The 27413-nt window shown below is 40.3% G+C and overlaps 1 protein-coding gene across 4 annotated transcripts in view; it reads left to right on the top strand.

The window, feature by feature from the left end:
- mcf2a (MCF.2 cell line derived transforming sequence a) overlaps positions 1–27413 on the top strand; it is a 51087-nt gene that overhangs the window by 4877 nt on the left and 18797 nt on the right. For 2 of the 4 annotated variants that reach the window (XM_072662914.1, XM_072662915.1), the window contains exons 2-13: positions 4747–4815; positions 7131–7245; positions 7557–7647; positions 16354–16473; positions 18612–18728; positions 18847–18996; positions 20431–20552; positions 20645–20759; positions 21932–22051; positions 22134–22325; positions 22486–22677; positions 23412–23583. In XM_072662914.1, the coding sequence (XP_072519015.1) occupies positions 4747–4815; positions 7131–7245; positions 7557–7647; positions 16354–16473; positions 18612–18728; positions 18847–18996; positions 20431–20552; positions 20645–20759; positions 21932–22051; positions 22134–22325; positions 22486–22677; positions 23412–23583 (1575 nt within the window). Of the gene's footprint in view, positions 1–4746; positions 4816–7130; positions 7246–7556; positions 7648–11291; positions 11424–14587; positions 15543–16353; positions 16474–18611; positions 18729–18846; positions 18997–20430; positions 20553–20644; positions 20760–21931; positions 22052–22133; positions 22326–22485; positions 22678–23411; positions 23584–27413 lie in introns of those variants that run through there. The other 2 variants (XM_072662916.1, XM_072662917.1) reach the window with 2 other exon arrangements.

Raw genomic sequence — 27413 nt, 5'->3', positions numbered from 1 at the left:
ATTTTGGACAACTGTACACTTCCAACTTTGTGGAAACAGTTTGGGGAAGGCCTTTTTCTGTTCCAGCATGACTGACTGAGCCCCAGTGCACAAAGCATAAAGCACAAAGCAAGTCTGTAAAGGCATGGTTGGGTAAGTTTGGTGCAAATGAACTTCATTGGCCCACACAGAGCCCTGACATCAACCCTGTTGAACGCCTTTGGAATGAACTAGAATGGAGATTATGAGCCAGGCCCCCTTGTCCAACATCAGAGTCAGACCTTACAAATTATTTTCTGGATAATTGGGCAAAGAAGAGTAGCTGTTAGAGCAACAAAGAGTGGGCCAATTCCATATTAATGCATATGAATGTGTAATGTGTAGGTGTCCCAATACCTTTGTCCATATTGTGTATCTTCTGAACTAGTAAATGGTAAAAAGCTATGATTCCAGGTTCTCCTAAAAGGCCATTGCATATATTTCCTTACAGCCCCTTTCCTTCAACATGTGCTGCTTGAGTTTCTCATATTTAAATGGAACATGAAACCTTTTCCTTAGATGCTTAGAAGGTCATTAGCGTCTTTTGGGAAAAATAGCCACTGATTACTGGATGCTGCTGTTAAGCCAGAGTGTGAGTTATGCTCTTGTAACTCAGCTAGAACTCTACAAGACTGGAAGCTGCTTACAGGAATGAGTTACTATGTCCCAAACTTGACAACTTATCAGGTTGTAGTAAAACACTGAGGAGCCCCAGGTAAGCTACATCTCACAACTCATGAAATATTCAGCTCTAATGAGGCTACTTCATTCACAGTGCCCCACTAGTGCTGCCAAAGCTTTCAGCTTGGTCTGGCAACCTGGTACACACAAAAAAAGACTTTACCTCTTAGACACTCTTGCAAATTTAATAGCCAACATTTATTATTTACGAGCGAGAGCCATATGTTAATGAGTTCCACCTGTTTTCACACTCTATCAAATAAAATAAAAGAGATGTGTTCTGTGTTGTGGGAAAGCTAATAAACGTATATTGTATTAAAGGCAATAAAAATGTTATTACTTTTAAAATCTCATTGGAAAAGGCAAAGTTGAAATCACTAGTGCTTGAGTAATAGACTTCTAATAAGAGAAGTCTATTTAAATTTGTCCTTGAATTAAGTACAGAAGTAATACTTGATTTAAATGTACCAAAAAAGTAATATCAAAACTGATATTACTGATGTTCTACATGTTTTTGTTAATTTTTAAATTATTATTATAGTCCTATGTGCCTTTGTCACGGATCTCCATGCCTCTGTAAACTGTAAATGCGGACAATTAGCAGAATAACAGAACTGCCCGCAAAAGGCTAAGGTAATTTTCAGGGTTGCGAGTTGCTCAGTAGTCTAATGTGCTACCACTATAGCCCTGGGGGTCGCTAGTTTGAATCCATCAGCAGCCGAAGTCAGAGAGAGCATAATTAACCGCGCTCTCTCCCCTCATTACTTTGGAAGTAATGTTGGCCAGCACAGGTGTCTGTTGGCTGGAGTGTTTGTTGGCTGCCATGCAATGCCACATCTGTGGCAATTAGAAAAGGGACAAAAGCTGGATTCGCATATACTGGAGGAGATATGTCTTAAGTCTGGAGTGTCGGGAGCATTGCTAGTGCTGGGGGGAGGTACAAACGGGTTAATTGGCAGTACTACATTTTCTGTTAAAAACTCCAAGGTGTTTAAGTTGGAAATCTCATTTTAAAAAACAGGAATCTTCTGCATGTGCTGGTGTAACCTGGTATTTATTTTGTTCTTATTTCACCATAAGTCACATGCAGTAGGTTTCTGAGACACTCTCAAACACTGGCGCCTGTTTTTGTGGATTTTGAGTTTAATTATGAACTAGTTAGATTGTCTGGGGGCAGGGCTGTGACTGCTTAAACGTGCCCTAGAATGGAAAAGTTTAATAATGAGAGTAGAGATGACATACTGTGAACCTCAAATGTAGTTGTCACTCACTGAAAAGGAAAATCAGGCATAATCAAAACAGAGCTGGAAAACAGGGCATTTCCAACAGTCTTGACTCATTTTATTTAAGCCCCCAGAATTTACACACACCCAGCCTGCTAGCAAAACCCTTTTAACAGCCATTTTTGAATAATATTCATATTTCCACCAGACTCTTCTGGTTAAAGGACATAAATGGATGCTATGAGGTGACACCCAGTAGACGGCAATGTGGTAACACAGTATCCAGTAAGACGCTGATAAATAATCCCAGTGTTCTTGTTACAGTGTTAAAAAACAAAGCTATTCTAGACTATGCTATGCTACGTGGCTCCAGTGAGCCGCTGTGGTGACGTAAACCAACCAATCAGAGTGGAGCTCATCATTTATTTTTATGAGCCCACCACAAAAAGGAAAATCAGTGTGTTTCATTCTGAGCCAAAAAAGAAATTTTTCGCCCCAACCAAAGTTGCATACTTATTATTCATATTCACACATCATAAATCTTTTGCACAATTGCTGTGTAATGCACATCCTCTTTGGGCTAATAGATATGGTAGCATAAGCCTACTGCTTATATGCTGACTGTTCTGTAGTAGTGTAAAAATATAGACACGCTCAATAAGTGTTTTGATTCTGCAAGCTAGATTAAATTTCACTGTTGATATTAATGTGTTATACATTATACATAGTATACTGTGCCGAATGGCCAGAGAAATGCAAAAAAAAAAAAAAAAAAATAGAAAACAGAGAGGATGCTCCCGGATGCTTAGTTTGACACTGGTTTGCTAATAAAAGATGCCTGTCACAGTCACAGAGTGGAGTATCAGCTATACCTATATGATCCTTATACTGCTGCTAGTACTAGTAATTCTCCTTTTGAAACCTGAGCAGGAAGTCACGGTATTGTTGGGTCACTGGAGACAGAGACAGAGCCCGTGCTCATGTCTCATGTAATTTGAACACATCCGCTACCGTAGGCCCATAGTGCCGCAGAGGAACACAGGGGAAGGCAACAAACCAACTGCACATTTGCTGTGGTGTACTGAGGCCTTGGCTGCAGGCCACACAAACAGCTCTGCAGACATGCAGTCAATTGGTCTATTTCATTACCATGCAAAGGTTCTTAGCATGCCTGAGAGGATTCACTCAGTAGATCGTAACCTGCTCATCTGATCAAGCTGTACATTTGTGTCCATGTAGATTTTATACTTACAATTTTAATCCATCTTAATGCTTGATGAAACATAACATGTACTTCTCTTCGTATCTGAGTCTGTCTGCCTGCAGTGTTTCACAGTCCTTCATACCTCACCAGACCATCCCAGGGTTTTTCTATGGGAAAATGAATGGCATTTTCAAAAATTCCAAAGTCTAGACATTGTATGCTATTTTCCCAGGACATCACTTTGCTATATGAATATAGAGCTTGTTAAAAAAAAATAAAAATAGGAATATTGTTACATAGACTCTACATGCAGACTACCACACTTGTCCATTACTGACCAAAGCCCTTCACAAAACAGCTTTGTCAAGTGGACCTGTCTACAATTTGAGTAGCTAGTGTTTGGTGCATTCAGCGTCAAGAGTGTGAGGTCAGGATGTTAAATAATCATCTCATCCCAAAAGTATTGAACGAAGAACCATTATTCCAGAGAACACAGTTCCACTGCTCCACAGCTCAGTGCTGGGGGGCTTTACACCTCTCTAGCCCACACCTGGCATTAAGCATGGTACCAATTGGTTCATGTTTGTCTGCTCCAGAGAGTCCTATTCTATTGGTAATGCTTCTCGACAGGGACTAGACAAGCTGGGTGTGTGTAGCAATGGTTGCAACTTGAAAAAGCTGAAAGCTTTCATTAGAAGGGGTGTACACAAATATTTGGCTGTATGATATATGCCCCTCTACTCTACAATTTAACAATTCAAATCAAACCAATCATACGTAATTAAAGTACACATTCCAGACTTTTCATTTGCATATATTTTGGCTTCACCATTCGGTTTCACAGACTTTCTTTTGCACGGTCTCCTTAATTTTTAGTTCTGCTTGACATGTCACCCCTCCAAGGCCACAAACACCATTAGACTGTCCTTAGAAATTATTGTGATCTGGTGCCCTGCCCTTGATCACATCTACACAATGAGTAACAAGATGGTTTTTAAGCCATAGCTATATTAAAAATATAATATTCGATTTGCTATGTTTGAACTGTGGTAGAAAACTGCTCCATGTGTTATTCAGGACTTCAGGTACCTTTATTACTTTCCTCTGCTAGCTTGTTAGTTAGCACTATACAAGCTACATAGCTGGAATCACCACAATTCCAAACCAAAGCCTGTAGCCAGACAAAGCTATTAGTGACAGAATGCCCTCACATTATATCAGACTGTTTTACATTACAGGCCTTAATTAGCTAATCTGGCTAATTAGCTCATTGTGGCTAACCTAGCCACTGGTGAGGGCATATTTCGCTGTCCCCTCCTCCCCTTGTGTAATGTGGGTGTAATGTATTCTATTTAGGCCTGTTGCCAACTACAAAATGGTGAGATGTCCTCAGAGAGACCTTTACTATGATACACTCATCTCCTCCAGCTCATCAATGACCTTTTATACCAGCCAGTTTTAAACTGTGTTGTAGCTTTCCCATGTGAACATTGATTAGCATTGTTACTAACCTGAAGAGACCCTTATTATGTCCGGATTAGTTTGTTATGACTGTCACCACGGCCGCACCACTAATGTTCTGAGACTAGAATTGCATTGCATGTCTCTTTCTATCCTCAGAGGTGACGGTCCCTGTGAGTTTGAAAGAGGTGGCCGGCTATATTGAGAAACAGGTGGCTTATCTCTCAGGTGAGGGATTGCTTAGCTTTGCTTTTTCTAGTGCTTCATTGATCCATTTCATAATGATGCCCTTCATTGAAAGATGAAGAATTCTCATGTGCTGAATGCAGTGAGACTGTTAAAGCAATGTTATGGCGAGAAATCATCAGATCTATGTACAAATGATAATTTGGTCTTAAACATAAATATAGTCAAACAGCCAAAACATGGAGTTTGGAGTCTCAAGTTTGCTTTAATGTTGCACTGGATGAGTTGAAGATCCTTGAGGAACTTTTGGAGGTTCCTCAATTTGAAATTGTGGAGGAACCTCTTAAGGTGCCACAAAGAACCTTAAACAAAAGGTTTTTAGAAGAAGAAGGTTCCTTGAAGGTTTCTCAAGAAAACCTTTAGAGGTTCTTCCACAGTTTCAAACTGAAGAACCTACAAATGTTCCTCGAGTATCTTATATTTGTAACAGTGTACAAGGTTACTAAAGTTTTTTTTTGTACATTTTTAGAGATAAAAGTGTGCCATACAGTCAATACGTTAAGTAAAGTAACTTATTGACTGTATGGTAAAGTAAAGTAGTTAAGTAAATAAGTAAGTGTAATAGACATCTGTAGTTTTGAGGCATGTGTGTCATGATTTTAACATGTTATGTGGGCAGTCTTGACAATTAAACCTTCAGTACTTGTAAGCAACATTAGCTTTGCTGCTATAAAGCAAAACTAAAGAAGCAAACTTTGGACACACTGGGCCAGATTCATAAACATGTGTCACGGTAATGCAGTCCTATTCATAAAGTTACCATGGTGGTGATCACTGCACCAGTCTCTCCTTACCACTGCTGTATTACATGAGTACATTAGAAAAGTAGTGTTACAGGGTAGCCGAGTGATTATGGCCTTGGGGTCACCCGTTTGAATCCTGAGCCCTGTCACTTTGCCATCAACGACCAGAGTCGTTGAGAGCACAATTGGCCGCACTCTCCTGTAATCATTCTGATAACAGGTGTCTGTTAGCTGGTGTGGTGGAGCTGGCAATGCGGCAGTTTGAAAAGAGGCGGTTGCTGGCTTTGCATGTATACCAGGAGACATTCGAGGAGACATATGTTATATCCTTACCCTCCGAGTGTCGGGAGCATTGCTAGTGCTAGGAGGACTAGTCACGGTGGCAGGCACCCCAGGTGAAAATGTCTGTAAATATATTCAACATATCAACATTTTAAGCAATGAGAATATAAATGTTTTGTTCTACTACAATCTTAGAGTGAAATAAAAGGAAAGGAGCATCATGCAAAAGTTTGGGCACCCCAGTGGTAGTGCACTGTTCTATGCAGTAATGCACAAATATAACCTTCATTAAGGAGTCATCTGAGAAAAGCCTTTTCTGCATCCTTACTACAAAATTCAGCATCAAGAAGTTTCCAGAGCAACATCTGAACAAGATTGGTGCCTTTTGGGAACAAGTCCTGTGGCCTGATGAAAATAAGAAAAGAGGCATTTTGGCTGCAATGAGGTATATTTGGAGAAAAAGGGGTGCAGAATTTAATGAAAAGAACGCCTCTCAAACTACAAATATTTCCTTCAGACCTTTTTCATTTTTTTCAGTTTTTAAACAGGGAATTTTTTTGTATTGCACATTTTACAGCTGCCAATGTCACAGGACTCAGTAAGAGGACATAAACATAAACAAAACATAAAAACCTAACCCCCCGGTGAGTAAACCGGAGGTAAAGACAGTGGCAAAGAAAAACTTCCTCAGAACTGGAGGATACAAAAACCTAGGGAGGAACCAAGACTCAGAAGGGGGACCCATCCTCCTCCGGTTGAAATATGGGGAAAAAAGCATATTTCTTTAAATATTAAAGAAAACGTAATTTTTAAAGCTGTGTCTTTTTCAGGCCTAGTTATTCATGCAAAATGGATCAGATATGCCCAAACTTTTGCATGCCAATGTACATTCATTACCAAAGGGTAATACATTTATTACCAAAGGGTAATAGGAAAAATGTAAATGTACCTAATGACATCAGAGGGAACGACCACCATCACCACACCTGTATTACAATGACACTACTGCTAATTGAAGTTTTATGAATATGGCCTAATGTTGTTTGGCTGATGGACTGCAGTTGTGTAGCTGGTCGATTGTGTAAATATGATTTCTCGCAAACTGTTGCTTTACTGCCTTGTTGTCATTTGAGCTTTGCTGCACATCCATGACAACCAGCTGTGTAATAATAATAGAGCTCATTTACAGTTCAAACCTTCTGCAGTGTCACCCACATCTACAGCATATGTGCACACTGGGGGGCTACTAATGCAGCAATGTGGTTTCTGCAGGGGGCCGTGGCGAGGACTCCAGCGTCATCATCACCCTCCCAGAATGCTCTGATTTCAGTGACATCCCAGAAGAGGCACTGGCTAAAGTCCTCACGTACCTCACATTGATCCCACGGTGTGTGTCTGATTTATCCTCCTGCTCTCTCTCTCTCACTCCCTCTCTCTCTCTCTCTCTCTCTCTCTCTCGCTCTCTCTGCAATGCAGTATAGCAACACCAGCTTATAGATTCTGTCCACGTAAAACCACACCATCTCCCCCCTCTCAAACTGTTCTCACTACTTCTTGCACTAATCATAACATCAATAACCAACCGTATATGCAAAATGCCCTTCATCCCTTCTCTCTACCATGCAGTTTTCCTTGTTTCTGTACTGTTAAGATGTGGCTCTAATATGTTGCATGATGCACTGCTCCTGTTTTCTTTAGAGCACGGCAACCTGGTGTCAAATTTATCATCATTTTAGACCGAAGACTGGACACTTGGACCTCCATCAAAACAGCACTTGCAAGGATTGCGGTGAGAAAGTAATGTTCATAAACAGCTTCAGGCATGTCTGCTCCCATCCTGCCTCTGTTCCCTAAGTAACCTACACTGGAATATTGCATACTGATGAAGATATTGCCATTTGTTTGCAGAAAGTACCATGCTGGGCTACTTTAAATGGGGCCCGTCGCTGTCCCTGTAGCTGTCCGTGGTGCTGAACTCGAGTTGCTTACCTAAGCTGCATTACTGATGCAGTATGCGATGTTCCCTTTGGGGCAATAGTATAAAACAGTGTCGAGCTGCTGCATGAGCTTTACCTCCAATAGGCTTGTTGCTGCAGAGCAACACTGAGCCTACACTGTAGGAGAAAACATACTGTAAATTAGTGGGGAAATGCAGCAAACAAACACTAAACAACTGATGAATGAAATAATTGTAAATGCATTAACCTTACAACCTTAGTTCAGTGACTGATAATTTGCAGTAAACTTTAGTAAAATGTTGCACTCCACCATTGAGTAGATGATTCTTTTTGATGCTGCTTTCTTATAGATATGTGAAATTACTGCAACAAAAAGACCCACTTTACACTGCACTCTACACAAAAAGGTTCTTTGACTCGTGATGATCCTGGAACCATATTTGGTGCTACATAAAGTGCCCTCCACAATTATTGACACCCCTTGTTAAGATGTGTTCTTAGGCTTCTAGTTAATTCATTTAAAGAAAATAATATACAACAACAATACAAAAAAAGAAAAGGAAAAATCCAGCTCCATTAATTTAAGTGCATTTATTCAGGGGGAAAAATGGGAAAACAATTTCCACATAAGAAATAATTTACATGAAATCATATATGCCACAATTATTGGCACCCTGATGTTAATACTTTGTACAACCCCCTTTTACCAACAAGACAGCATTTCATTTTCTCCTATAACATTTCACAAGAGTGTCCTCTCCTATGTACTCTCCTCTTCAGCTCACCTCACATTTAAATGAATCATCTACTCAAGGTCTGGAGACTGAGATGACCATGAAAGGAGCTTCCTTTTGTGCCTGGTGAACCATTTTTGTGTAGATTTGGCCACATGTTTAGGGTCATTATCTTGCTGCAAGACCCAGTGACAACCCATCCTCAGCTTTCGGGTAGAGGCCACCAGATTTTGATTTAAAATGTCCTGGTATTTTAAAGAGTTCATGATGCCATGCACCCTGACAAGGTTCTCGGGGCTTTTGGAGAAGTAACAGGCCCACAGCATCACCAACTCGCCCCCATACTTCACAGTGGGCATGAGGTGCTTTTCAGCGTACTCATCTTTTGTGTTACGCCAGACCCACTTAGAGTGTTTGTTGCCAAAAAGCTCTATCTTGGTCTCATCTGACCAAAGCACATGGTCCCAGTTAAACTCCCAGTACCGCTTTGCAAGCTCCAGACGTTTACATTTATTCTTGTAAGTAGGAAAAGGCTTTTTCTGTGCATGCCTCCCAAACAGCTTGTTGGCATGTAGATAGCGCCTGATGGTTGTTATGGAGATTTTATGACCCCAAGATGCTACTCTTTGATGCAGTTCTCCAACAGTGACCTTTGGAGAACTTTTTACTCTTACCATCCTCCTCACTGTGCGTGGTGGCAGGATACACTTACATCCTTGTCCAGGCTTTTTGTCTTGCTTGTCTTTCCCATGTTACAGAGTGGACAAGAGAAATATGCCTCTGTGTCACATCATATTTAAACCCCAGGAAAACAGGAAGTGATTAATTACTAATTAAAGTTAGTAAAGTTTTTAATTTACTGAAAGGTTATATATTTCTCAAATTCTTAGTGTGAAATTATGTTTCTGTAATAAAATGGGGTGCCAACCAGGGGTGCCAATAATTGTGGGGGGCGCTGTAGAACCATTTTAACCCCTTAAAAGTCTATGGCCTGTCGGTGGACTAAAAGTGTTACTACAAACTTCTATTACCAAAGAATAGCCCCACCAACCCCAATAATACACCAACCCGGATATTTAACTATACAATATATATAAATGATAAAATGACAGTATACTGCACTCTACGCATATAAATATATACATGCAATCAAAATGAAAGAGCTGATCTGTGTGATATCCACACCCCCTGTGGTCATAATTTGCAGTATAATGTCATTTTGCATCTAAGCTGAATTATACTATAATTCTAATATAATATCTACCTATAATAATAAACAGTATATAAACAAATACATAGTTATAGTTACTGACATTTTATAGTTTGTATAAGAAGCCACTTCCTTTCTTTACCTCTTACAGTGTTTTTGTTACTGTGCCTTTAAGATGGAAACAGTGCCTTGCAAAAATGTTCAATCCCTTTAAAAGTCGCTAGATATGATCCATTGCAAATGCACTGCAAAGGTTAATTGCAAAACAATATACTCTTTACTAACATCGGCATATCTTTAAATAAAATACTTGTTGTAACACTTTTAGAAGTTTTACGTTGGCCTCCTTTTGCTCTCAAAAAGCCTAAATTTTTCATGTCATGAGTTCCACAAGATGTTGAAAAGCATTCCTTTGAGATTCTGGTTGAAATCATGCTGACGGATTTGCATCACACACTTGCTGCTGTGTGCCGCAATGCCCACTGCAGCTTCAGCCTTCTGTTCTAGACTGACAGATGTGGGACCTGACGAGGTCTTCGCTGTTGTAGCCCATCCACCTCGAGTTTCAGCATGTGGATTCTGAGATGCTTTTCTGTTCACACAACTGTACAGAGTGGTTATCTGAGCTACTGTAGCCTTTCTGTCAGCTCCAGCAATCCCTGTTGACCCTTTCTCATCAACTACATCTTAGCTGTCGCCAGAACTGTCTGTCACTGGATAATATTATTATTATTATTATTGTTAAGGGGCAGTGGTGGCTCAGCGGTTAGAGTGGTGGGCTATCGATAACAAGGTTGTGGGTTCGATTCCCGGGCTCGGCAAGCTGCCACTGTTGGGCCCTTGAGCAAGGCCCTTTACCCTCTCTGCTCCCTGGGCGCTGGAGTTGGCTGCCCACCGCTCTGGGTGTGTGTGTGTACTCACTGCCCCTAGTTCACTAGTGTGTGTGTGTGTGTGTGTGTGTGTGTGTTCACTACCACAGATGGGTTAAATGCGGAGGACACATTTCACTGTACAGAGCAAAACCTATTATTATTATTATTATTATTATTATTATTGCACCAGTCTGAGTGAACTCTAAAGAGACAGTTGTGCGGAAAACCTGAGGATCATTTCACACTCAGAATCACTACCAGCACATTTACCCACTATTTTGATGGTTGATGTGAACATTACCTGAAGCTGCTGGCCCCTATTAGCCTGATATAGTGCAGCCACGCGTGATTAGATGATTAGATAATTACATGAATTAGCAGCTTTATTAATTGAGACTGCGATTTTAACAGGGTTTACAAACCACATCACACTTTTACTGTAAATATATATAAATATAAATATTTTAAATATATATATATATATATAATCAGTTATAAGAGTGACGCAGAAGGAATAAGCACGAGGCGCGAGCCCGCATCAGAGCTACATGCAGGTTAAACCTGATGACGCGGTGGGCTGCGGGAGGTAGAGCGGGGAGAGAGAGAGAGAGAGAGAGAGAGAGAGAGAGAGAGTCGGAGGTATAGACAGAGAGTGGGGAGCGCTGCGGCCACCCTGCCGTCGCCGGCTGATCATGGGCGAGGTTCGGAGCAGCGCTAGGGCTTCTAAAGCCTCTGCGGCGATGGGGGAGCGACGGACCTGCCGCGGCTTTCCCAGAAGTCGCAGCGCCTCGGTAAACGACCGTCTGTCCGGCAGCGCTGAAGAGTTTAGGCTCAAGTTTCTCCGGCAGAGAGAATGCGGCATGAGGACAGTGAGGGTCCTTCAGCCCGCTGCAGCGGTGTGGACTCGAGGGCTTTTTTACCTTAGTCACGCGACTGCTGCTACACTCCACCTGCCGCTCTGTCTCTCTGTCTGCGTGTGTGTGTGTGGAGTGTGTGGAGTGTGTGGAGACACACAGGCAGATTGAGCTGTCTGCGGGGCTATTCGTGCGTCCGACGTCCGAAGCCAGAGGGCAGATCAATGTCAAGTGTGGCGTAAATGCCGACAGCGCTGACGGTCTGACTGCTTGGCAGGGATTTGTGTCTCGAGCTGTTCAGTTCTGGCTTTATATGCAGTGGACGGGAATGACGCAGCACTGGTCAGTTGGTTTGGGACGTTTTTATAGCTCTGGAAAGTCGATCTCAGTCTTGCAGAAGTTCAGCCTTGACTGTCAGTGTCGGGCCAGTGATGAGTCAGTGAGAGAGTCAGTGATGAGTCAGTGAGAGTCAGTGATGAGTCAGTGAGAGAGTCAGTGATGAGTCAGTGAGAGTCAGTGATGAGTCAGTGAGAGAGTCAGTGGGAGAGTCAGTGATGAGTCAGTGAGAGAGTCAGTGATGAGTCAGTGAGGGTCAGTGAGAGAGTCAGTGATGAGTCAGTGAGAGAGTTATTGATGAGTCAGTGAGAGTGTCAGTGATGAGTCAGTGAGAGTCAGTGAGAGAGTCAGTGATGAGTCAGTGAGAGAGTCAGTGAGAGAGTCAGTGAGAGTCAGTGATGAGTCAGTGAGAGAGTCAGTGATGAGTCAATGAGAGAGTCAGTGAGAGAGGTACAGACTTCCTGCTCTAACAGAGAGGTGGTTCGGGGTTTAGGGCTGCATGTGTGTCTGCAGTTGCTGGATCAGTTAAGACAGCGGCGTTTTGCAGAGTCAGCACACCTGACCTGAGCTGGACTGACCTGGGGAGAAAGTGAGGTATTTGGTAGCTAATGCTGGGCAATGTGCCAGATATATCAGCATGCCAACATCAGTGTCTCACAGCATTTTTTTTTTAGAGTATTAAATGTAAGGATTCACAGCGATGCGGACAGACATTTGCTAAAAATTCTGACCTGGGCGATATTTTACATTTGGCCAGTTTGTCAACCCTGTCACGCAATACTTGCATTGTTTATCTGTTTTTTGACATAGTTCAAATCTGGCTGTTGTTGTTTTTTTTCCACACTGTGCCACAATGTCGCGATGAATGGACCAATAGAAACACTCCAAAATGACTTGGAATAACTTCTTTTTACACTGACATCCATTGAAAGTTCTCCTTTAGTATAGCAACCCCCTCCCTGAAGTTGTCATTTTGAAAATACTAGGTTTGTGCAATTTTGTGTGACAATAATTATAGATCTGATGAGCAAAGTGTTTGGGTGATGCTAAAATGTGCCAAATTAGCAATTGATTAATTTTACTGTACTTTAACCCTTCCCAAATAAATCTGACATTTTACCCCCCCCCCATCCCATTCAAGTACCTTAATGTTTAAAGTTGTTTTAAGAGCCGATCCGCTCTTTGTGCTTCTATAAATACCAATACAGCCCCACAACTTAAGCAGGATGTGCTATTGATTAACACTAGTAAACACCAGGAAAGTCTGAATCCGAGATATTCTAAACTAATGTATGGTGTTTGGTAGCAGCATTTAAAAATATATAATTAAACTTTATATATAATCCAGTCTGACTGACCTCCCTGACCATTCAGCTCCCAGTACCTTTAACCTCTTAACACTGCTAAGCTTATTAAACACTAAGGTATATTGGGCTGTAACTACAGGAACTACAGGGCTATTCTTTGGCAATAGAGGTTTGCTAAAACACTTTTGGCTCGCTGGCAGGTTGTCCCTAGGCTGTTTATTGGGTTAAAACACTGCAGTCAAATCAGTTTGTGTGTGTCTGTGTGTGTATATTGGTACATACTCTGAACTGATAGCTGTTGCTAGGGATGTGTAACAGCTCATTTATAGTGTGGTGAATTTGTTTTACCTTTATTTAAGTAGGGTCACACTGAGATAAACCATCACTCGTGTGATGAACCCAGGCCAAGACTGAGTGAGCTATGAATTAGCTTTTTTACACAGTGTGCATTAGCCGCCTCCTCTCAGTTCAGAACGTGCCATCCTTCAGGATGCATGGAAGACATGCATCAAGACTCTTCCAACGCAGACTGAAGACTCATCTTTTTATATTGCACTTAAACGAGCCCTGAGATATTTATTAAACAGTGTTGCACTTATGCTGGGTGTTTTTCTCTATAGGCATGATGTGTGTATCTTTATTATTCCCATAATGGAAATCCAAAGCAAGGAGCGTAGTTCTCCTGCTGGCATAACAGAGCATTTCCACAACAGGTTTATTTGTAACCAGGTATAATTTAAGAGTAAAGACGAGGTGGGAGTTATTTCTCTTAAAAGGATAAAATGGAATAAAATACTGGGTGGTTATGGCAGTGGGGGTTTAAATCCTCCTCTTCTGATGGATGATCTAAAACACTGTTTAACTGCTGTTCTGTGAGCCATTGGTTGTTGCTGCGTCACGTTTACTGCGAAGCTCCAAGTTTCTGTTCCACCTTAAATCATGCAGTTACGTTCTGCTTTTGAAATACTATGCAACATCAGCACTATTTAAGGTGGAATGGAGAGTTAGCATTAGAAGTATTAGTTTCAGCCTTGTTTTGCCTGCTAACCAGTAACATCACAGCACTTATGGTAGGGTAGTCTTCTAGTTTATCTAGGGTAGTTTTCGGGAAAAAAAACTCTGGCAGCTGGCAGAGTTATGACTGTTTTAATGACGCACTGCTACAATAAAACTAAGGATTGGGACTGGATCGGAATTTTGAAAGTCAATATCCGACCTTTTAAAATGCCTGGATCAGTCTAGATTATGATCCCTATTTTCTGTATACTGATCTGGGTAAAAGCACTCCCAGTTTTGACATTTTAACAATGTTTATGTATCGGCATTAGCAGGTGAAGTATATATCGTTGATGATATGGGTACAGTGGCACCTGTGAAGAGGTGGGATTTACATGTCAGGCAGCAAGGGAACAGTCAGCTCTTGGAGTTGATGTGCTAAAAGCAAGACAACTGGATAAGTGTAAGGATCTGAGTGGTTTAACAATGGCCTAATTGTAATAGCTGGGTCAAAGCATCTCCAGGTCTTGGGGAATGTTCCCTTGCTGCCTGACATGTAAATCCCACCTCTTCACAGGTGGGAGTGCAGTGTCATGTACCTACCTAACTGGTCAACTGGCCTGATTGATGCATGTGGGCAGTGAACTCTAGCTTATCTGATGACAGTGATTACTATATATTATACTGTATTCCAAAAATATGAAGTTGCATAAGTTGCATAACATTGGGCATGGGGTTTTAATGTTTTGGCTGATTGGTATATTTGGAAAAGGTTATGATTTTTTTTTACTGTAATTATGACAGTACCGCCCAGCACTATTTTTAGCAACACATACTCAAGAACAGTGTGGGGTTTTATTTGAACTGAAGATAGAATGTGTGCCTCTGAAGCTGCTGTGGAGAGATTTCTCTTCAGGTAGGATTAGTTGACTTGATTGATGGAGCTTTAAGATGTATTGCACTGTGTGAGTAGTCTTATTGCCGTTGTGACAGATGGAGAATAGTGATGGATGTCTCATGTATGGAAGTGCCAGGAAGGACCGGAAGGCCTTAACATCGAAGAGTAGTTTTGTTGGATTCCTTCGATTGCTTTAACAAGCTGCCGACATTTGATTGATCACAGAGCAAAGTTTCTGAGGTTCAAATAGTGCTGGACAACAAGACAAATAGCACACGATTCAATTCAATAGGTGTGCTGGATGTCTTTCCATATGGTGTGTATTTTAGATAGTGAAACTGAGCACTGAACTTGATGACCATGAGAACTATAGCTGCACGATGTAGCATTTTTTCATTGTTGTTGTGCTACTGGCCTTTGCACTACTGACACCACAGAAGACTGCAGTATATAAGTACTCTTACCAACCATATTGCCATGTACTGTGTGCTTTTAGTCTTTAAATTCTTTATTTTTGAGGTACGTATCACAGAACACTAAATTTCTATTGTTTTTTTAAATAATTAAAGAGTTAAAAAAAAAAAGTTAAAGACAAGTATGTAACCACTGGTAAAGTTCACAAATGTACCACACTGTACCACACTGTAGTCCTTATGGTATATATATGGAAATTAAGATGCAAAGAATTTGTTAGCCTCATTTACGTACACTATATGGACAAAAGTACTGGGACACCTACACATTACACACATCCCTGTGGGAGCTTTTATGACATCCCATTCGAAATCCATAGGCATTAATATGGAGTTGGTCCCCAGCAATATTAAGCTTATTGAGCGTTGGTGACTTTTATATACTTTGAGTCTCCACCTCAGCACTTATCGACCGGCTGTGTAACTATACGTTACACAGACATAGTATTTCATGGGACATTTTGTGGCTGTGGTTCCTTAACGCTTCCACTTTTTAATTATACCACTCAACGTTGATGGTGAAATATCAAGATGGGAAGAAACTTTATGAACTTGGACTGGACTTGTTGTAACTGTGGCATCCTATTACAGAACAACTCTGGAGTTCAGTAAGCTCTTTAGAACCATCTATTCTGTCACTAATGTATATAAACTGCATGGCTGTGTGCTTGATATAATACACCTGAATGTGTCCCAATATTTTTGTCCATATAGTGTATATCAGTCTTAGAGGACCATTAACAAAAACAGCCTGTTTGATTCTAAAGGATAAAGAAAAAAAAGGACAATTTGCTTAAGTTGTGCACCCCTTAAAACAATGTGTTTCAATAATGTATTTATTGTTCTGATCTCTGTAGGCCTCATTTCCAGGGAACCTGCACCTTGTCCTAGTTCTGAGACCAACCAGCTTCTTCCAGCGTACTGTCACAGACCTCGGCTTCCGCTTCAGCCAGGAGGATTTCATGATCAAAATGCCTGTATGTCCTGCCTGCTTTAAAAAAAAACTCTATCACTTTACTTATAACTATCTATAACTGTATCACTTTACTTGGATGGTCCATTGTAGATGCCTTGTAGATGCTCACCTGACATTCAACTAACATTCAACTGAATGTCTCTTAAATGCTGCTGAATTCTATGTGGAATGTAAATGGTTGTCACATAGGTTGAACATAACATTACGCCTTACTCAAACCCTAACTTTAATCTTACCCTTAAGTCCACCCTAAAACCTAACTCTAACCTTAACCTCAACCTTGAATCAACCCTAAAACCCAACCCTAACCTTAACCCCAACCTTGAATCAACCCTAAAACCCAACCCTAACCTTAACCTCAACCTTGAATCAACCCTAAAACCCAACCCTAACCTTAACCTTACCCCTAAATCAACCCAACCATAACCCTAACCTTAACCTCAACCTTGAATCAACCCTAAAACCCAACCCTAACCTTAACCTTACCCCTAAATCAACCCAACCATAACCCTAACCTTAACCTCAACCTTGAATCAACCCTAAAACCCAACCCTAACCTTAACCTTACCCCTAAATCAACCCAACCTTAACCCTAACCTTAACCTCAACCTTGAATCAACCCTAAAACCCAACCCTAACCCTAACCTTAACCTTACCCCTAAATCAACCCAACCCTAACCTTAACCTCAATCTTGAATCAACCCTAAAACCCAACCCTAACCCTAACCTTAACCTTACCCATAAATCAACCCAACCCAACCTTGAATCAACCCTAAAACCCAACCCTAACCCTAACCTCAACCTTTCCCTTAAATCAACCCAACCCTAACCTTAACCTTACCCCTAAATCAACCCAACCCTAACCCTAACCTTAACCTTTACCCTTAAATCAACCCTAAAATCAAACTCTCTTAACCTCAACCTCGAATCAACCCTAAAACCCAACCTTAACCGTAACCTTAACCTCAACCTTGAATCAAACCTAAAATCTAACTTTAACCTTAACCTCAACCTTGAATCAACCCTAAAACCCAACCCTAACCCTAACCTCAACCTTACCCTTAAATCAACCCTTAACCTAACTCTAACCTTAACCTCAACCTTTAATCAACCCAAACCTAACCCTAACCCTAAACCTTAACCTTACCCTTGAATCAACCCTAACTCTAACCTCAACCTAAACCTTTAATCTTACCCTGAACCTAATCCTAAATGGTAAGGTTACAGTTGGGGTTAGGTGCAGGGTTTAATAGACAGTAATTTACATTCAGCTTAGAGTTCAGTTGCATTTAATGCATATTTCAGTTGAATGTTAGATGAATGTCAGGGGAGAATCTATGAGGCATCTACAATAGACCACATAAGTAAAGTGTTACTAAAACTGTAAAACTACTGTTGATCAATGTTTGTTGTTGATGAAAAGTTCAGCTATTGGAGTAGGGTGACTGGTTCTACCTAAGTAATAGACTTGACATTTACTTTCCCAAACTACTGGACTTGGAAAGCCACTGCACAGTTTAGTTTAGCATCTTCCATAACCAAGTTACGCATTAGCCTGGCAGTGAAAGTGGGCATTTATTATAATGGTTAATGTCACAATGGGCAGTGTCTTTACTCCTACAACATTCAACAACTTTGTTTTTTAATAAACATTGGAGCCTTGTAAACCTGGGATGACCAAATTTGATTTAGCTTCAATCCTAATTTAACATTGGGATAGGTGAACATTGTTGATTACGACACATTTTCTGCATTTTTCATAGGTTTTACTGCATTTCTTCATTTTTAAATGTATGAGGATCATGTTTGGCATCAGCAGATATAGTATGTGCATGAGACATATCGGATAAAGGCATTCACACACAATTCCTGTATAGTGTATAGTGAATAGTAATATAATTAACATTTAATTAAATAATTTTTAAAATGATTATTATTAATTTAAAAATGGCATTCCTGCATTTACTGATTCTATTTTGACCGAACCAAAAAATACATATATTTGTGTTATTATATCTTTATAGCTTATAGCTGTCATTAGAACCGTGCATGGCAGTTACTCTTCAGGAATGGGTTTAAGATGTTAACTGTCCGGTTATGCCACTGCAGCACTGACACAGAGTGTATGTATCTCCTCAGGTAGTGATGCTGAGTTCTGTCACTGACTTGCTGCGCTACATTGATGAGAATCAGCTGACCTCGGAGTTTGGAGGCACTCTGGACTACTGCCACAGTGACTGGATTGTCCTCAGAACAGTACTGCCATAACACTGCCCTGTCACCCAGACCCCGATCCATTCACTGCTCAGGAACTGCTGAGAATTGATTCGAGCCAATGGTGCTGCCAAGTCATGGTTGTCTTCTTTTTCTGTAGGCCATAGAGAGTTTCGCAGTGACGGTGAAGGACATAGCTCAGATGCTGCAGGCCTTTGGGACGGAGCTGGCTGAAACACAGTTACCCGAAGATAGCAGTGCTATAGAGCTGCTGCTGCTGTCGCACACCGAGAAGTACAGAAGGCTAAAGGTATAGCAGGGAAAACACTGTCTGTAAAACGAGTTGATGTTCTGTGATAAAAAGATGAAAGGATCAGGCTATTTTCAAACATAAATCGCATTTGTATTCTGTGTGTGTTCAACTAGTGTAAATATTTTATTGTGAAAACTCAGAGTGAACTAAATAATGGTGTCATTTAAGATTTCATAGTGCACCGCATCTTTTTCTGGGGATTTTATTGACTTTAAAGCATATTGCTTTATTTCCTTTTTGCTCCAGTCATTTCAGTTTACACACTTTCTTCACTTGTCACACTGTGACCTGAGTTTACACTAGTGGAGATTAACGGACAACGGACAATCCATGATCCATACCGATTTTCCCCCGCGGTTCAGACGCACGTGAACTGTAGATTAATCGCCAAAGTTTAACCATAACAGTGTGGAATACAGTTTTACTGACACCAATACAAACAAACAGGCTGTGTCAAAGTAAAAGTCATTAATACAAACAAACAAAAAATCCATTAATACAAACCAACAGACCATGAAAAGTAAAAGCCACTAATATAAACCGGGTCAAAATAAAAGCCACTAACATGAGTAAACAGATTGTGTTAAAGTAAAAGCCATTAATACAAACTACAGATGGTGTCAGAGTAAAAGCCACTAATACAAACAAACAAAAATCCAGTAATACAAACTTACAGAGCGTGTCAAAGTAAAAGCCTCTAATACAAACAAACAGACTTTGTCAAAGTAAAAGCCACTTATGCAGACACTGTTTAATAGTAAAAGTCACTAATACAAACAAACAGACCATTTTAAAGTAAAACCCTCTAATACAAACAGACCATTTCAAAGTAAAAGCCTCTAATACAAGCAAACACACTGTGTCAAAATAAGTCACTAATACAAACAGACCATGTAAAAATAAAAGTCACTAATTCAAACAGCCTGTCAAAGTAAAAGCCACGTATACAAACAAACAAACCATTTCAAAGTAAAGCCTCTAATACAAACAGACTATGTCAAACAAATACTCACAGTAAAAGCCTTTAATACAAACAGACTGTGTCAAAATAAGTGTCACTAATATAAGCAAACAAACAGTTTAACAACTAAAAAATCTCAACAACTGAAAATGAATTAAAGCTGAATAGCATTGTTATGCCTCTAGTGGTTCCCAGCCCTGGTCCTGGATGACCCCCTGTACTGCACGTTACACACCTCACTTTAGCACAGGCATGGCTTGTTAATTAGCTAATTACCTGTTTTAGGTGGGTTGCGAGTTGGAAACCACTGCTCTAGTGCACACATATGAGATTTGCACATGGTGCAAACGTTATCATATTAACATGAACATAACTTCTTTTGCTGTATCGAAAAAGGCATTGCATCAAGACACCTCTGTATCGAATGGTAAAGAACCACCAATTATTTGTTATGACGTTTGGGTGTGCAGGATGCTATCAAGTCCGTGATGAGGGAGGGCCGGCACCTGCTTTGCAGCTTGGAGGCTTCTGGGAAAGAAATGGATAAAGACACGCATTGGGACATATCGCAGGACTGGGACACAGTGCAGAGGTATTTGACACTCTGTGTCAATGTCAGCGATTCACTAAGCTAGTTGGGTGGGAGCAAAACTGCAGTAGTTGTGTTTCTGCTTGCTCTTGCAGACTGCTAGCCCAGCTGAGAGACATGGAGATGGCTTTTGACGGTTTCTTTGACAAGCACCATCTGAAACTGCAGCAGTACTTACAGCTGCTGAGATATGAGCGCAGCTTTCGAGAGGTATACTGTACTTTTGAGTCTGAGTCAGAATTGGAACTGAATGTCAGAAAGCCTGTGTGTGAAGATTAATGAATGGAATGCAGAACCAAATTTCATCTGTGTCAAGCAGTAAGAACTACTTGATTATGACAGGACTGCCTAATATTTGTAAGTTACTGTAATTAGCTAAGTAAGTAAAGAATGGCCTGATTTCAGAAGGCTTCTAGCTTTGTGACATTCTTGCCATAGTGAAAAGAAAACTACAAACATACTAAAATTCATCTAAGTATTTTGTAAATATACCTGAAAATGTGCATACTTATTTCATATATGTTATGTTAAAATACTTTTCTTAGCTTGCTTGCTAAGCTTACCTCCCATCAGCACCTGACTATCACGAGTGCAAATAACACACAGGAGCTTGAAGACCCGCCTGCTTCTTTCAAATCAGGGTTAGGCTTAAATATAAACACTATCCTACCAATGCATTTTTAGTGTTCTGTTTATTTTGTACTGTTATTACATAAATAGAATGTTAATCAATAGTAGTCAATTGTGACCAGTTGCCTTTTTTTTATCAGCCCTACATAAAAATATGACCCATTTACTAATTTCGTTTTACTATACAACACAAGGTGGACTAGACTGTAACTTACACTTTTGCCTGTTCAACATAAGAGAAAAGAGGCCGATACATTTGGGACATTTGTTGCTTTTTTCTTGTTCTGTCGAACTCATACCAAACTGTGAGGTCCAAACCGACCTGTGACCTCAAATGTTTAGTATCTGATCATCTTTCTAACATGCCTCATCACATCACTTGACTCCTGTGAGAACGACAAATGCATTTACTTCTTTTCTTCGTTTGTTTGCCTCAGACCAACCCATACAATTCATGTTCTGCTTGGTGCAGCTTAATAACACTCACGTCTAGTATGTATTATATTGCTGTATTGCGTTGTCATCTTAAAATAACCCTGAACAGCTCAAATAATTGCCATCAGAATATTCTGTAATAACTGTCACAGGCAGACTTGCTTATGTGTGACTTTCTGATACTGTGTGACATTCTGCCATCTATCAAAATGGACAAAAGCAAAAACAGTAGTATGAACATGTCGATTCGTTGACCACTGAACAGCCCTATACATACAGCCCTAGTGTAGTTCTATGTCTCTATCTGTCTCTTCCAGATGGAGAGCTCCCTACAAAAGCTAAGTGCTCAGGAGAGGAAGGTGATCATCACAGGAGACACACTGGCCCAGACAGAACAGACCCACAGAGAGCTGAATGTGCTGGAGAAGCGAGCCATGGTAACTAGTATAGCTCTGTACTTCACACACCATGACCACAGCCTTATGTGCACGTGTCTAACAGTGTCATCTGTACACTCAGGAGGAAATGGCCCACGCTCAGGTGATGATACTGCATGGGCACCAGCTGGCTGCAGGACATCACTACGCCATGGCGCTAATAATCCAGCGGTGCAATGAACTCAGGCACCACTGCGACACCCTGAACTCTGCCATTAGTGGCAAACGCAAAGCACTCACACAAGTACAGACTTTACTGCAGCGCCTGGAAGAGGTGAGCTACACACTCATCATTCATCTCTGCCAGAAATCATCTGCCTCAGGTGGAATGATTCAGGGACAATCCATCCATATTTCAGGTCTATATTTGAATCCAGTCATAAGTTGTTTTGAAGCATGTGTATTTAATACCCTGAATGCTTTCTTTCTGGCAGGCCCAACAGTGGTGTGATGAGGGTACATACCTCTTGGCTAATCAGCTGGTAGATAAGGTCCAGTCTAAAGAAGGTGCTCAGGCAGCTCTGAAAGATATCGAGAAGTTCCAGGAGGGGGCGCCAGCACTCCTCACTTCAGGCTCCGACCTGCTTTTCATGGAGTATGAGACCGTGCTCACCACTCAGCTGCAGGTATATGCATAAACGCATCATTTATGACATAATCATATTGCATATCTACAGATGTGTACACTGTAAAAAAAAAAGTCCATCCATTCTGTGTAAATAAAAACAAGAATCTTAATTACATTAAGGATCTATATTGTACTGAAAAGTGTTTTGACCATTTATTCAGGTGTATATATAACCATTGCCCAAAAATGTGAAAAATAAGAAAAAATAAATAAGCAAGTTAAGCAGTTAAGCATTTCAACTTAAATAAATGCCTTGATTGAACAACAGTTATGTATGTATTTTAGTAAACACAGTTATTTTGTTTTAGAGTTTCTCTCATTTTTCTCTCAATTTTTTTTCATAATAAGAGCAATTGCACATCATTGTGTCATATGTGACCCAAACACTGATTAGGCCAGCATTTACTTTCCAGTCTTACGAGCACGGATACAAAAATAACCTGTTTCATGGGTTAAAGAGTATGATAGAGTATGCAATAATTCGATTTAAGTACTTCAATTAATGTCAAATATACTTCCTAATGTGGTTTGTGGCACTGTATGATACACTGTTACTTATAAAAAATCCTACACCACATAAGCAAGAAGCTGCATAAAGAAATCTCTTTGAAACCTCATAAGCACGTATATGTGAGATTATTTTTGGGGTAAAATGAGTAAAGCAGTACAAATTAGATGTTTGGCAGAAGGAGTATTAATGTGCATTCTCTGTGTCTCTGTGTGGATGTCCAGACTCATATAGAAAAGACATTTGAGAAGCACACCTCAGTGCAGAATCTGATCCAGGCTCGACAGAACTGCCTGAAAAAATTAGCAGACAAGCATGTGAGGCCGATCCAGTTGGTGGCCCCCCGACCGGAAAACCCACCCCGCTCTAAGTCCCCAATCTTCTCCCCCAAACATGGTATGCTGACACAGGACTACCTATACATACACCACTACTTTGTGGTCAAATATATTATGTTTTAACAAAACATAATAGAAATGTTATATAGTCATATTTTAATTATAGAATTATTTATGATATGCTAAATATTGATATATAGAATCTACAAATACAATGAAGGTCAATGTAATACGATTTTATTGAAGTTTAAGTCATTCTGGAGCGTTTCTATCAGCCCATTCAGCATGAAATGTGAAGGTCAAAAAGTGGACATACAAGGTTTTTGTCTGACAGTGGCAAAATACACCAACCGGCCACTTCATTAACACCACCTCCTTCTTTCTACACTTATTATCCATTATATCACATAGGAGAACTTTGTAGTTCTAGAATTGCAGGCTGCAGTCCACCTGTTTCTGTGCATACTCTCTCTGCATAGCCTCCTTTTACCCTGTTCTTCAATAGCCAGGACCCCACAGAACCATCACAGAGCAGGCGTAGTGACACTGACATGGTAGTGGCGTGTTAGGGTGATTTTTTGGTACGAGTGGATCAGGCACAGCAGACATCCCATATTCACTAAGCCTAGAAGGCAGAACAGTCTAAACAGCTGAGACCTGTGCCCAGTTGTACTCAATAAAGTTGTCAAGAGTCAAAGCTGCTAATGACCTGCTTGATGAGGTTTCTGTGGTGGATTCCACAACCTAGCTACTGCCTTTGCTGACTCTCTCTTCCTTCTTACAGCTCAGTTCTCAAGGGGCCATGTCTGCTTTTCAAACTACAGGCAGGATATCAAAACTGGATATGAAAAATAAATTTTATCATAAGGTAATGTAATGTTCAGAGTACTTATGGGCTTATGGACTGTTACGCCAGGCAGAAATGGCAAATATTTGTTTTCATTAATTACTCAGATATGTCAGACTTGTAACATGTCCTCATTGTAATCATAAAATTAGTGAAGTTAACAGAAATATATATATATTTCAGTGTGTTCTGTCAGTTCTTATTTCCTCGCATTAAATTATATTTTTCCAGACATTACTAGCTTTAGTAACTCTGCTCTGTCACATCTATGTTGGATCATATATCATACAGTAGCCTGTTCCATATTGAATTGAACTGGCATTTTCAAATATATATACAGTATATTTATATATATTTGCACAAATCAAGCATATATATATATATATATATATATATATATATATATGCTTGGTTTGTGAAAATGACAGCATTCTTACCAATGGTGGAAGTTTTCAGAGATCGACAGAACTTAACGCACCAGTGGATATGTAGGGTCAACTGAAAGCCAACCTGTGTTTTGCAGGTTTCTGGATGAAAAGATTCTCTCAGGCCTGAAGCAGCTTTGACTGCTGAGAAGCTTTCTAAAGTCCTGTTCAACTGAATTGGTAGTTCTACCATTGGAGATACTGTAAATTCAGTGATTAGTGACAAGAGCCATGATGTCTAACAGTATTCAGTATCCAGTGGAGTGAACTCACTTGTGTAATTTGCTGGTTCCTTAATTTTCTCATTCTAATAGATCTCATGGTAATGCAATGGGAAAACGTGGGAATACGCATGACTGCACATTAGGGATGTGAAAGATAAAAAAAAATTGGTATGCAGTGGGCAATGCAGTTCTGAGGTCAAAGCAGAATCAGTCATCTCAGTGTCTAGGACATTCTAAAGCATTCATGCAATTTCAGATGTTTGTCCCTAACCCTATTTCGAGGGATATTAGAGAAGAAGATCATGTATATTGCTAATAGTTGGCTTTTACAGCTTTTTAAGCTACATTTTGTACCACAATTAAACTTCTTTAATGGGGAACTTTTAATAAGGGAATGTTCAACAGAACTCATAGCTAGCATTTTGATATGCTTCCTGCATAACCAATATTTTGGACATTGTCAGTTTCCATAATTAGATGTCATAAAATGTGCTGTATATGCCCACTGTGTTGCTTTTGGCAAGCTGACATATTGGAAAATTAGCTGAACCCTAAAATCACTTTTTTTCTATATCTGTGGCCTATAGTGAGCATTTTAGAGTCCAGTTGATCCTCACTTTGCCTGAAGTGCTGCAAATCTCTACAGCCTTTGTGTGAATAGCGGCACATTGCTCCATTCTCCGTGCTGGATTTGGCAGGAACTATTTTCCCATTACACTCCTAGAACAGATCTAGAACTAATGAGTACAATTGAAAGGCAAGCCCTGTAAGATGGAGAGAGACATGCTGGATGTGGCTGGGGTGAAAAGAGCAAGCTGTATTAGGCTGACACACTGTGATCTTCACCCTCATCAAAGGAAAACTGCCAGTCACAGAGACTGTGGAGTGAAGAGGAGTTAAGCGGGATTCTGTGGTTAACACTCCGCGGGGCTTAGTGCCAGCACTTTAGGGAAGCCTGTCAGACCTTAATGCACCAGTGGATATGTAGGGTCAACTGAAAGCCAATCCTTTTGGCCAGGTCACTGCGTGTTCTGCAGGTTTTCTTCAGAAAATGCTCTCAGGCCTGAAGCAGCTATAAGACAGCTGAAAGGCTTTCTAAAGTCCTGTTCAATTGGATTGGTGGTTTTACCATTGGAGAGACTGTCAGTCCAGTACAAACGTGCAGTGTCTAACAGTATTCAGTATTTACTGGAGTGAATTCACTTGTGCAATTTGCCAGTTTCTAAATATTCCTGTTCTAATAGATCTGATGGTAATGCAATAGCAAAACGTGGGAATTCACATGACTTATTTAATTAGGGATGTGAAATATGTATCGGTGTTGTGATAAATTACGCCTAACAATTATTATTGTTCTGAGCATATTATGGATATATATGTCATTTTAAATACAACTAACAAACACTTGCTGCGTGTTAAACCAACACTGACTGTATGCTTTATTAATATTAACATATTTAGCCCTGTAGTAACTAAATGTACTAATGGTATTTGACTGCATTGGTGGCACTACTGCTACTACTAGGGCTGTCACAACTTCCTTATTAGCATTATTTACTCTTAGAAATAATTCCATTCAAACATTTATTCTTAATAAAATGGGTGTAGTTATTAGTTTGCAATTTGAGTGATAAACAGGGGATCTGCAGCTCATTTTAAATCCACAGTCTGAAATTGCTCTTTAACGGGGGGTGGGGAAAGCTCAGAAGCTCATCTGCTGCTGCACAGTTTGTGTTGATCTAGTCCTTCATTAGTGGTCATAGGATGCTGCCCACAGAACGCTGTTGGCTGGATATTTCAGATTGGTGTTTAAAAACTCCAGCAGCACGGCTGTTCCTGATCCACTCGTACCAGCACAACACACGCTAACACACCACCACTTCAGTATCACTGCAGTATCAGCTGAGAATGACCCAACACCCAAATAATACCTACTATGTGGTGGTCCTGTGAGGTCCTAAGCATTGAAGAACAGGGTGACAGGGGGTTAACAAAGTATGCAGAGAAACAGATGGACAACAGTCTGGAATTATAGAACTACAAAGTGCTTCTCTATGGTCAGTGGAGCTGATATAATGGGCTTGAGTTCATTCCAAACCAGGAATGAACTCATTGGTCATAATATTCTGATATGACTGTGTGTAATCAAAAAAATAAGTGACATTATTGGGATTATGCCTTTTGTACACAGCTAATAAGAATATAACTATGACCAGTACATGTTATTTGTGATTATTCGTGTTAATCTGGAGAGGTGACACAGATACAGGGTTTTTCTTTTTGTAGAAATCAGTCAAATTCTCTACAGACAACAGTACAGAACCTCATCTAACTAAGAAGACATACTAACCCGTTAACACTCCAAAACTTGTTATACACTAAGGTGTATTAT

The sequence above is a fragment of the Salminus brasiliensis genome, chromosome 19, assembly GCF_030463535.1.
Source record: "Salminus brasiliensis chromosome 19, fSalBra1.hap2, whole genome shotgun sequence".
In the NCBI taxonomy this organism is placed as follows: Eukaryota; Metazoa; Chordata; class Actinopteri; order Characiformes; family Bryconidae; genus Salminus; species Salminus brasiliensis.
The sequence above is the reverse complement of the archived record's forward strand: the minus strand, read 5'-3'. Positions and strand labels throughout refer to the sequence as shown.